Raw genomic sequence first — 12,500 nt, 5'->3', positions numbered from 1 at the left:
ATAGGGTGCTATTTAGCCTCTTGCCACTCACCCAGGACGACGTGTATATTTAACAGCTCCCGGCCAGAGGGTGAAACACTCTGTCACTGTGGACATGCAGAGTGTTAAACTGCTAAAGTGGAAATGGTCCAATTAACCGGTTCACTAAATCACAGTGATAGAAGTGGTTAAGAGAATCTCATTGGTGGAGGAGACCAGGGCTGGAATCGGTCTTATATGGTATTGAGAGATGTTGGATTGTATTTGATGGTTTTATCTCTGTGTTTGGTCTGGCTTGTCTGAGATCACATATAATATATTTATATATATATATATACACACACACACACACACACACACACACACACACACACACACACACACACACACACACACACACACACACACACACACACACACACACACACACACACACACACACACACACACACACACACACACACACACACACACACACACACACACACACACACACACACAACCACACAGAAAGAGAATTAGACAAACAGCCCTAGGTCATATGAGGTCACCACAGATAAAGATCTCTAGCCTTTAATTGGGGTTGATTGGCTGTTGGGATGCCCCTTGTAAATCAGGCATCGCTACTAGTGTTCAGGTGTGGACCAGGGCCGACAGATCATTCAGCTCATTCAGTTAACGTGACCTGATTAAAGAGAGAGAAGAGAGAGAGAGAGAGAGAGAGAGAGAGAGAGAGAGAGAGAGAGAGAGAGAGAGAGAGAGAGAGAGAGAGAGAGAGAGAGAAGAGAGAGAGAGAGAGAGAGAGAGAGAGAGAGAGAGAGAGAGAGAGAGAGAGAGAGAGAGAGAGAGAGAGAGAGAGAGAGAGAGAGAGAGTTCAGAGAGATAAACCAGAAGAGAGAGAGCAAATAAAGTAGGGAATCCCCATTTCCTTCCACCCCAGTTCACTTTCATAAACCATCAACTCTCCCCCAGCCTCTCTCTACCGCTTCCCTCCCCCTGTCTCCCCTCCTTCCTGTCCCTCCCCTCTCTCCTCAACTCTCCTCCTTCTCATTCCTCCTCCTCTCTCCCATCCCTCCACCTCTCTCCTCTCCTCACCTCTCCTCCCTCTCATTCCTCCCCCTCTCTCCCATCCGTCCCCCCTCTCCTCTCCTCACCTCTCCTACCTCTCATCCTTCCCACTCTCTCCTCTCCTCCCTCCCATCCCTCCCCTCTCCTCTCCTCCCTCTCATTCCTCCCCCTCTCTCCCATCCCTCCCCCTCCCCTCCTCAGTGGATGGTTGGGAGTTTGTGTGGGTGGGGAAAGGGGAGGAGCTGAGCATTGAGAACAGAGGGTGTGTGTCAGACTGGATTTACCTTCAGAGAGAGGAGCAGCGGCAGCTCTCAGCTCTTACCACCTGTCACAGACAGAGAGACAGACAGAGAGACAGACAGAGAGGGAGAGAGACAGAAAGCTGCTCAGGGTGTATCAGTGTGTATCACCGTGGGCTTGGGGCTGAATACGAGATGTGGATTTTAAAGGTGGTGTGGCTGGATTGGTTAACTTTTACAGGCTGACTGGACGGTTGTTCTGCAGGTGGGCTTTGTGTTGTGTGTGTGTGTGTGTGTGTGTGTGTGTGTGTGTGTGTGTGTGTGTGTGTGTGTGTGTGTGTGTGTGTGTGTGTGTGTGTGTGTGTGTGTGTGTGTGTGTGTGTGTGTGTGTGTGTGTGTGTGTGTTTTTTTATTTTTGTGTTGGTCATGGAACTTAGGTACTAACATTCAACAATCCTCTCCTCTCCTCTCCTCTCCTCTCCTCTCCTCTCCTCTCCTCTCCTCTCCTCTCCTCTCCTCTCCTCTCCTCTCCTCTCTCCTCTCCTCTCCTCTCCTCTCCTCTCCTCTCTCTCCTCTCCTCTCCCTCCTCTCTCTCTCCTCTCCTCTCCTCTCCTCTCCTCTCCTCTCCCTCCTCTCCTCTCTCTCCTCTCCTCTCCACTCCTCTCTCTCTCCTCTCCTCTCCTCTCCTCTCCTCTCCTCTCCTCTCCTCTCCTCTCCTCTCCTCTCCTCTCCTCTCCTCTCTCTCCTCTCCTCTCCTCTCCTCTCCTCTCCTCTCCTCTCTACTCCTCTCCTCTCTACTCCTCCTCTCCTCTACAGAAGAATGTGCTACAGGATCAACATGAGAGGGACAATATTTGGACTAAAGAGGGATTCTTTGCTGCGGTCATCTTCCTCACCATCTTCATCATCATCACCTGTTTGATGGTAAGTAGCCTATATTCAGTCCTTTCACGTCTGTTACACACACACATACACATGTAAACACACACACAAACATGTAAATATATGAACACACACACACACACACACACACACACACACACACACACACACACACACACACACACACACACACACACACACACACACACACACACACACACACACACACACACACACACACACACACACACACACACACACACGCATGATGCACACGCCAGCCAGGTTGCTCAAGATCCACTTCGACATCCGACGTCCGGCCAGGAACGTTGTGAGATGCCACTAGGGGAAACTGACCTATCACCATCCAGTAGGGTTGTGGTTGTGAGTGGTGATGGTGGGTGGGGCGTAATCCGCGAGCTCCGCCTCCGAGGGTAGATCAATCCCAGCCGTTGGTTTTCGTTTTTTATTTGGTCGTTTTGACCCCAAACCTTAATTCTTAACTAAACCATTCAGACTTATTGTCTAAACTTTAGCAGCTAGTCCCCCACACCTCCAGTAGTGGACTAACCCAGGTAGTCCACCACACCTCCAGTAGTGGACTAACCCAGGTAGTCCACCACACCTCCAGTAGTGGAGTAACCCAGGTAGTCCACCACACCTCCAGTAGTGGAGTAACCCAGGTAGTCCACCACACCTCCAGTAGTGGAGTAACCCAGGTAGTCCACCACACCTCCAGTAGTGGAGTAACCCAGGTAGTCCACCACACCTCCAGTAGTGGAGTAACCCAGGTAGTCCACCACACCTCCAGTAGTGGAGTAACCCAGGTAGTCAACCACACCTCCAGCAGTGGAGTAACCCAGGTAGTCCACCACACCTCCAGTAGTGGAGTAACCCAGGTAGTCCACCACACCTCCAGTAGTGGAGTAACCCAGGTAGTCCACCACACCTCCAGTAGTGGACTAACCCAGGTAGTCCACCACACCTCCAGTAGTGGAGTAACCCAGGTAGTCCACCACACCTCCAGTAGTGGAGTAACCCAGGTAGTCCACCACACCTCCAGTAGTGGAGTAACCCAGGTAGTCCACCACACCTCCAGTAGTGGAGTAACCCAGGTAGTCCACCACACCTCCAGATCTGACCAGAAATGTGGGTCACACACACACACACACACACACGCACACACGCACGCACGCACGCGCACACGCACACGCACACGCACACCCGCACCCGCACCCGCACACCCGCACACCCACACACACACACACACACACACACACACACACACACACACACACACACACACACACACACACACACACACACACACATACCCGCACACCCATACACCCCCCACACACACACACACACACACACACACACACACACACACACACACACACACACACACACACACACACACACACACACACACACACACACACACACACACACACTGCTGCTCATGCTGTTTGACATGATTGATGAATTATTTCCACTCAGCCAAAGAGGCGGAGATCCCAGGATATCTGAGGTACTTTATTACAGGGTGACTGACTCCATGTGACTCTGTGTCAATAACCTCTATCGCTAGTACAGAACTAAAGATAACATCCTCTCCTGTCAACACATAGCAACAGTCAGTAAGCATCCTCTCCTGTCAACACATAGCAACAGTCAGTCAGCATCCTCTCCTGTCAACACATAGCAACAGTCAGTCAACATCCTCTCCTGTCAACACATAGCAACAGTCATTTAGCATCCTCTCCTGTCAACACATAGCAACAGTCAGTCAACATCCTCCACTGTCAACACATAGCAACAGTCAGTCAACATCCTCTCCTGTCAACACATAGCAACAGTCAGTCAACATCCTCCCCTGTCAACACATAGCAACAGTCAGTCAACATCCTCTCCTGTCAACACATAGCAACAGTCAGTCAACATCCTCCACTGTCAACACATAGCAACAGTCAGTCAACATCCTCTCCTGTCAACACATAGCAACAGTCAGTCAACATCCTCTCCTGTCAACACATAGCAACAGTCAGTCAACATCCTCCACTGTCAACACATAGCAACAGTCAGTCAGCATCCTCACCTGTCAACACATAGCAACAGTCAGTCAACATCCTCTCCTGTCAACACATTGCAACAGTCAGTCAGCATCCTCTCCTGTCAACACATAGCAACAGTCAGTCAACATCCTCTCCTGTCAACACATAGCAACAGTCAGTCAGCATCCTCTCCTGTCAACACATAGCAACAGTCAGTCAGCATCCTCTCCTGTCAACACATAGCAACAGTCAGTCAGCATCCTCTCCTGTCAACACATAGCAACAGTCAGTTAGCATCCTCTCCTGTCAACACATAGCAACAGTCAGTTAGCATCCTCTCCTGTCAACACATAGCAACAGTCAGTCAACATCCTCTCCTGTCAACACATAGCAACAGTCAGTCAACATCCTCTCCTGTCAACACATAGCAACAGTCAGTCAGCATCCTCACCTGTCAACACATAGCAACAGTCAGTCAACATCCTCTCCTGTCAACACATTGCAACAGTCAGTCAGCATCCTCTCCTGTCAACACATAGCAACAGTCAGTCAACATCCTCTCCTGTCAACACATAGCAACAGTCAGTCAGCATCCTCTCCTGTCAACACATAGCAACAGTCAGTCAGCATCCTCTCCTGTCAACACATAGCAACAGTCAGTCAGCATCCTCTCCTGTCAACACATAGCAACAGTCAGTTAGCATCCTCTCCTGTCAACACATAGCAACAGTCAGTTAGCATCCTCTCCTGTCAACACATAGCAACAGTCAGTCAACATCCTCTCCTGTCAACACATAGCAACAGTCAGTCAACATCCTCTCCTGTCAACACATAGCAACAGTCAGTCAACATCCTCTCCTGTCAACACATAGCAACAGTCAGTCAACATCCTCTCCTGTCAACACATAGCAACAGTCAGTCAACATCCTCTCCTATCAACACATAGCAACAGTCAGTCAGCATCCTCTCCTATCAACACATAGCAACAGTCAGTCAGCATCCTCTGTGAAGATACAGTAGGTTGTTTGTGAAAGGTGGTGTCTTTGTGAATGGGATCTGTGTGTGGCTGCGTCTCTGTGTGTGTGTGTGTGTGTGTGTGTGTGTGTGTGTGTGTGTGTGTGTGTGTGTGTGTGTGTGTGTGTGTGTGTGTGTGTGTGTGTGTGTGTGTGTGTGTGTGTGTGTGTGTGTGTGTGTGTGTGTGTGTGTCTCAGAGAGGATCTGTAGGAGATTTGAAGAGATCAGCTATGACCGCCTGTGGTCAAGGATGTGAAGGCTTTCTCCCACTCTGACACATGATCCCAGAGCGCTCTAATTGGCTCACACGTGATCAGCGAGCACTCCGATTGGCTGAAGGGCGAAGTGGGCGGGACATGAGGTCATCAGTTCGTAAGCTCATGACATCATCAGACCTCTGATAGCCCCTGGGACAGATGCTGTGGTTGGTTGCTAGCCTGAGGATGATTAGCCAGTTAAAACCCTAAAGCTGTGTCACTTAATAGAGGTCAGAGGTCACAAAGGCTGTGTCCCAAATAGCAATGTGGTCAGTTAGTGGGTCCATCGTGTCAAAAAAACCTGAACCAGTAACCAGGGGTCACATCCAGGAACCAGGGGTCACATCCAGTAACCAGGGGTCACATCCAGTAACCAGGGGTCACATCCAGTAACCAGGGGTCACATCCAGGAACCAGGGGTCACATCCAGTAACCAGGGGTCACATCCAGGAACCAGGGGTCACATCCAGTAACCAGGGGTCACATCCAGTAACCAGGGGTCACATCCAGTAACCAGGGGTCACATCCAGGAACCAGGGGTCACATCCAGTAACCAGGGGTCACATCCAGGAACCAGGGGTCACATCCAGTAACCAGGGGTCACATCCTGTTACCAGGGGTCACATCCAGGAACCAGGGGTCACATCCTGTTACCAGGGGTCACATCCAGTAACCAGGGGTCACATCCAGGAACCAGGGGTCACATCCTGTTACCAGGGGTCACATCCAGTAACCAAGGGTCACATCCAGGAACCAGGGGTCACATCCAGTAACCAGGGGTCACATCCTGTTACCAGGGGTCACATCCAGTAACCAGGGGTCACATCCTGTTACCAATAGTCACATCCAGTAACCAGGGGTCACATCCTGTAACCAGGTGTCACATCCAGTAACCAGGTGTCACATCCAGTAACCAGGGGTCACATCCTGTAACCAGGGGTCACATCCAGTAACCAGGGGTCACATCCTGTTACCAGGGGTCACATCCAGTAACCAGGGGTCACATCCTGTTACCAATAGTCACATCCAGTAACCAGGGGTCACATCCTGTAACCAGGTGTCACATCCAGTAACCAGGTGTCACATCCTGTAACCAGGGGTCACATCCAGTAACCAGGGGTCACATCCTGTAACCAGGGGTCACATCCTGTTACCAGGGGTCACATCCAGTAACCAGTGGTCACATCCTGTGTGAATCCCAAATAGCACATTATTCCCTATATAGTGCACTACTTTAGACCGAGCCCTATTCCCTATATAGTGTACTACTTTAGACCAGGGCCCTACTCCTTATATAGTGCACTACTTTAGACCAGGGCCCTTAGGACACAGACAAGATATGACCCCTAGTTCCGAGTTCAGGTTGTTAACTCTTCTTCCTAACAGGAACAACATGCTAATGCACAGGAAGTGGGCTTTTGAATGTCTTACAGGGGTATTACTGTAACCTTTATTTAGCAGGAAGTGGGCTTTTGAATGTCTTACAGGGGTATTTCTGTAACCTTTATTTAGCAGGAAGTGGGCTTTTGAATGTCTTACAGGGGTATTTCTGTGTATTTCTGTAACCTTTATTTAGCAGGAAGTGGGCTTTTGAATGTCTTACAGGGGTATTTCTGTGTATTTCTGTAACCTTTATTAAGCAGGAAGTGGGCTTTGAATGTCTTACAGGGGTATTTCTGTGTATATCTGTAACCTTTATTTAGCAGGAAGTGATGCTGTGCTGTGTTTACATTCTGCTTGGTGTGCATACAATTCAATCCATGCATTAGCTATTGTTACTAAACTGTTATGAGCTCAAAGAGGACGTGCAACATTACTGGATTCCACAGGAGGGCGCCATCTCCCATGTTATTGTCCATGTTGTAGACTATATCACTCAGCCATCTCCCATGTTATTGTACATGTTGTAGACTATATCACTCAGCCATCTCCCATGTTGTAGACTATATCACTCAGCCATCTCCCATGTTGTAGACTATATCACTCAGCCATCTCCCATGTTGTTGTCCATGTTGTAGACTATATCACTCAGCCATCTCCCATGTTGTAGACTATATCACTCAGCCATCTCCCATGTTGTTGTCCATGTTGTAGACTATATCACTCAGCCATCTCCCATGTTATTGTACATGTTGTAGACTATATCACTCAGCCATCTCCCATGTTGTAGACTATATCACTCAGCCATCTCCCATGTTATTGTACATGTTGTAGACTATATCACTCAGCCATCTCCCATGTTGTGGACTATATCACTCAGCCATCTCCCATGTTATTGTCCATGTTGTAGACTATATCACTCAGCCATCTCCCATGTTGTTGTACATGTTGTAGACTATATCACTCAGCCATCTCCCATGTTATTGTACATGTTGTAGACTATATCACTCAGCCATCTCCCATGTTGTTGTACATGTTGTAGACTATATCACTCAGCCATCTCCCATGTTGTAGACTATATCACTCAGCCATCTCCCATGTTGTTGTCCATGTTGTAGACTATATCACTCAGCCATCTCCCATGTTGTAGACTATATCACTCAGCCATCTCCCATGTTGTTGTCCATGTTGTAGACTATATCACTCAGCCATCTCCCATGTTGTAGACTATATCACTCAGCCATCTCCCATGTTATTGTACATGTTGTAGACTATATCACTCAGCCATCTCCCATGTTGTAGACTATATCACTCAGCCATCTCCCATGTTATTGTACATGTTGTAGACTATATCACTCAGCCATCTCCCATGTTGTGGACTATATCACTCAGCCATCTCCCATGTTATTGTCCATGTTGTAGACTATATCACTCAGCCATCTCCCATGTTGTTGTCCATGTTGTAGACTATATCACTCAGCCATCTCCCATGTTGTAGACTATATCACTCAGCCATCTCCCATGTTGTAGACTATATCACTCAGCCATCTCCCATGTTGTAGACTATATCACTCAGCCATCTCCCATGTTGTTGTCCATGTTGTAGACTATATCACTCAGCCATCTCCCATGTCATTGTACATGTTGTAGACTATATCACTCAGCCATCTCCCATGTTGTTGTACATGTTGTAGACTATATCACTCAGCCATCTCCCATGTTGTAGACTATATCACTCAGCCATCTCCCATGTTGTTGTCCATGTTGTAGACTATATCACTCAGCCATCTCCCATGTTGTAGACTATATCACTCAGCCATCTCCCATGTTGTTGTCCATGTTGTAGACTATATCACTCAGCCATCTCCCATGTCATTGTACATGTTGTAGACTATATCACTCAGCCATCTCCCATGTTGTTGTCCATGTTGTAGACTATATCACTCAGCCATCTCCCATGTCATTGTACATGTTGTAGACTATATCACTCAGCCATCTCCCATGTTGTTGTACATGTTGTAGACTATATCACTCAGCCATCTCCCATGTTGTAGACTATATCACTCAGCCATCTCCCATGTTGTTGTCCATGTTGTAGACTATATCACTCAGCCATCTCCCATGTTGTAGACTATATCACTCAGCCATCTCCCATGTTGTTGTCCATGTTGTAGACTATATCACTCAGCCATCTCCCATGTTATTGTACATGTTGTAGACTATATCACTCAGCCATCTCCCATGTTGTAGACTATATCACTCAGCCATCTCCCATGTTATTGTACATGTTATAGACTATATCACTCAGCCATCTCCCATGTTGTGGACTATATCACTCAGCCATCTCCCATGTTATTGTCCATGTTGTAGACTATATCACTCAGCCATCTCCCATGTTGTAGACTATATCACTCAGCCATCTCCCATGTTGTTGTCCATGTTGTAGACTATATCACTCAGCCATCTCCCATGTTGTAGACTATATCACTCAGCCATCTCCCATGTTGTTGTCCATGTTGTAGACTATATCACTCAGCCATCTCCCATGTTATTGTCCATGTTGTAGACTATATCACTCAGCCATCTCCCATGTTGTAGACTATATCACTCAGCCATCTCCCATGTTGTTGTCCATGTTGTAGACTATATCACTCAGCCATCTCCCATGTTATTGTACATGTTGTAGACTATATCACTCAGCCATCTCCCATGTTGTAGACTATATCACTCAGCCATCTCCCATGTTGTGGACTATATCACTCAGCCATCACCCATGTTATTGTCCATGTTGTAGACTATATCACTCAGCCATCTCCCATGTTGTTGTCCATGTTGTAGACTATATCACTCAGCCATCTCCCATGTTGTAGACTATATCACTCAGCCATCTCCCATGTTGTAGACTATATCACTCAGCCATCTCCCATGTTGTAGACTATATCACTCAGCCATCTCCCATGTTGTTGTCCATGTTGTAGACTATATCACTCAGCCATTTCCCATGTGGTAGACTATATCACTCAGCCATCTCCAATGTTATTGTCCATGTTGTAGACTATATCACTCAGCCATCTCCCATGTTATTGTACATGTTGTAGACTATATCACTCAGCCATCTCCCATGTTGTTGTACATGTTGTAGACTATATCACTCAGCCATCTCCCATGTTGTAGACTATATCACTCAGCCATCTCCCATGTTGTTGTCCATGTTGTAGACTATATCACTCAGCCATCTCCCATGTTGTAGACTATATCACTCAGCCATCTCCCATGTTGTTGTCCATGTTGTAGACTATATCACTCAGCCATCTCCCATGTTATTGTACATGTTGTAGACTATATCACTCAGCCATCTCCCATGTTGTAGACTATATCACTCAGCCATCTCCCATGTTATTGTACATGTTGTAGACTATATCACTCAGCCATCTCCCATGTTGTGGACTATATCACTCAGCCATCTCCCATGTTATTGTCCATGTTGTAGACTATATCACTCAGCCATCTCCCATGTTGTAGACTATATCACTCAGCCATCTCCCATGTTGTTGTCCATGTTGTAGACTATATCACTCAGCCATCTCCCATGTTGTAGACTATATCACTCAGCCATCTCCCATGTTGTTGTCCATGTTGTAGACTATATCACTCAGCCATCTCCCATGTTGTAGACTATATCACTCAGCCATCTCCCATGTTGTTGTCCATGTTGTAGACTATATCACTCAGCCATCTCCCATGTTATTGTACATGTTGTAGACTATATCACTCAGCCATCTCCCATGTTGTAGACTATATCACTCAGCCATCTCCCATGTTATTGTACATGTTGTAGACTATATCACTCAGCCATCTCCCATGTTGTGGAATATATCACTCAGCCATCTCCCATGTTATTGTCCATGTTGTAGACTATATCACTCAGCCATCTCCCATGTTGTAGACTATATCACTCAGCCATCTCCCATGTTGTTGTCCATGTTGTAGACTATATCACTCAGCCATCTCCCATGTTGTAGACTATATCACTCAGCCATCTCCCATGTTGTAGACTATATCACTCAGCCATCTCCCATGTTGTAGACTATATCACTCAGCCATCTCCCATGTTGTAGACTATATCACTCAGCCATCTCCCATGTTGTTGTCCATGTTGTAGACTATATCACTCAGCCATCTCCCATGTTATTGTACATGTTGTAGACTATATCACTCAGCCATCTCCCATGTTGTAGACTATATCACTCAGCCATCTCCCATGTTGTGGACTATATCACTCAGCCATCTCCCATGTTATTGTCCATGTTGTAGACTATATCACTCAGCCATCTCCCATGTTGTTGTCCATGTTGCAGACTATATCACTCAGCCATCTCCCATGTTGTAGACTATATCACTCAGCCATCTCCCATGTTGTAGACTATATCACTCAGCCATCTCCCATGTTGTAGACTATATCACTCAGCCATCTCCCATGTTGTTGTCCATGTTGTAGACTATATCACTCAGCCATTTCCCATGTGGTAGACTATATCACTCAGCCATCTCCAATGTTATTGTCCATGTTGTAGACTATATCACTCAGCCATCTCCCATGTTATTGTACATGTTGTAGACTATATCACTCAGCCATCTCCCATGTTGTTGTCCATGTTGTAGACTATATCACTCAGCCATCTCCCATGTTGTTGTCCATGTTGTAGACTATATCACTCAGCCATCTCCCATGTTATTGTACATGTTGTAGACTATATCACTCAGCCATCTCCCATGTTGTAGACTATATCACTCAGCCATCTCCCATGTTATTGTACATGTTGTAGACTATATCACTCAGCCATCTCCCATGTTATTGTACATGTTGTAGACTATATCACTCAGCCATCTCCCATGTTGTGGACTATATCACTCAGCCATCTCCCATGTTATTGTCCATGTTGTAGACTATATCACTCAGCCATCTCCCATGTTGTAGACTATATCACTCAGCCATCTCCCATGTTATTGTACATGTTGTAGACTATATCACTCAGCCATCTCCCATGTTGTAGACTATATCACTCAGCCATCTCCCATGTTGTAGACTATATCACTCAGCCATCTCCCATGTTGTTGTCCATGTTGTAGACTATATCACTCAGCCATCTCCCATGTTGTAGACTATATCACTCAGCCATCTCCCATGTTGTTGTCCATGTTGTAGACTATATCACTCAGCCATCTCCCATGTTGTAGACTATATCACTCAGCCATCTCCCATGTTGTTGTCCATGTTGTAGACTATATCACTCAGCCATCTCCCATGTTATTGTACATGTTGTAGACTATATCACTCAGCCATCTCCCATGTTGTAGACTATATCACTCAGCCATCTCCCATGTTATTGTACATGTTGTAGACTATATCACTCAGCCATCTCCCATGTTGTGGAATATATCACTCAGCCATCTCCCATGTTATTGTCCATGTTGTAGACTATATCACTCAGCCATCTCCCATGTTGTAGACTATATCACTCAGCCATCTCCCATGTTGTTGTCCATGTTGTAGACTATATCACTCAGCCATCTCCCATGTTGTTGTCCATGTTGCAGACTATATCACTCAGCCATCTCCCATG

At 46.6% G+C, this 12,500-nt stretch overlaps 1 protein-coding gene across 1 annotated transcript in view; it reads left to right on the top strand.

Moving 5' to 3' along the window:
* Window positions 1–12,500, top strand: part of LOC124021900 (receptor-type tyrosine-protein phosphatase R-like) — a 125,053-nt gene that overhangs the window by 80,858 nt on the left and 31,695 nt on the right. The window contains 1 exon segment of the mRNA XM_046337033.1: window positions 2,103–2,210. Coding sequence (XP_046192989.1) covers window positions 2,103–2,210 — 108 coding nt within the window.

This window comes from Oncorhynchus gorbuscha, unplaced genomic scaffold (genome assembly GCF_021184085.1).
Source record: "Oncorhynchus gorbuscha isolate QuinsamMale2020 ecotype Even-year unplaced genomic scaffold, OgorEven_v1.0 Un_scaffold_1247, whole genome shotgun sequence".
Taxonomy (NCBI): Eukaryota; Metazoa; Chordata; class Actinopteri; order Salmoniformes; family Salmonidae; genus Oncorhynchus; species Oncorhynchus gorbuscha.
The sequence above is the reverse complement of the archived record's forward strand: the minus strand, read 5'-3'. Positions and strand labels throughout refer to the sequence as shown.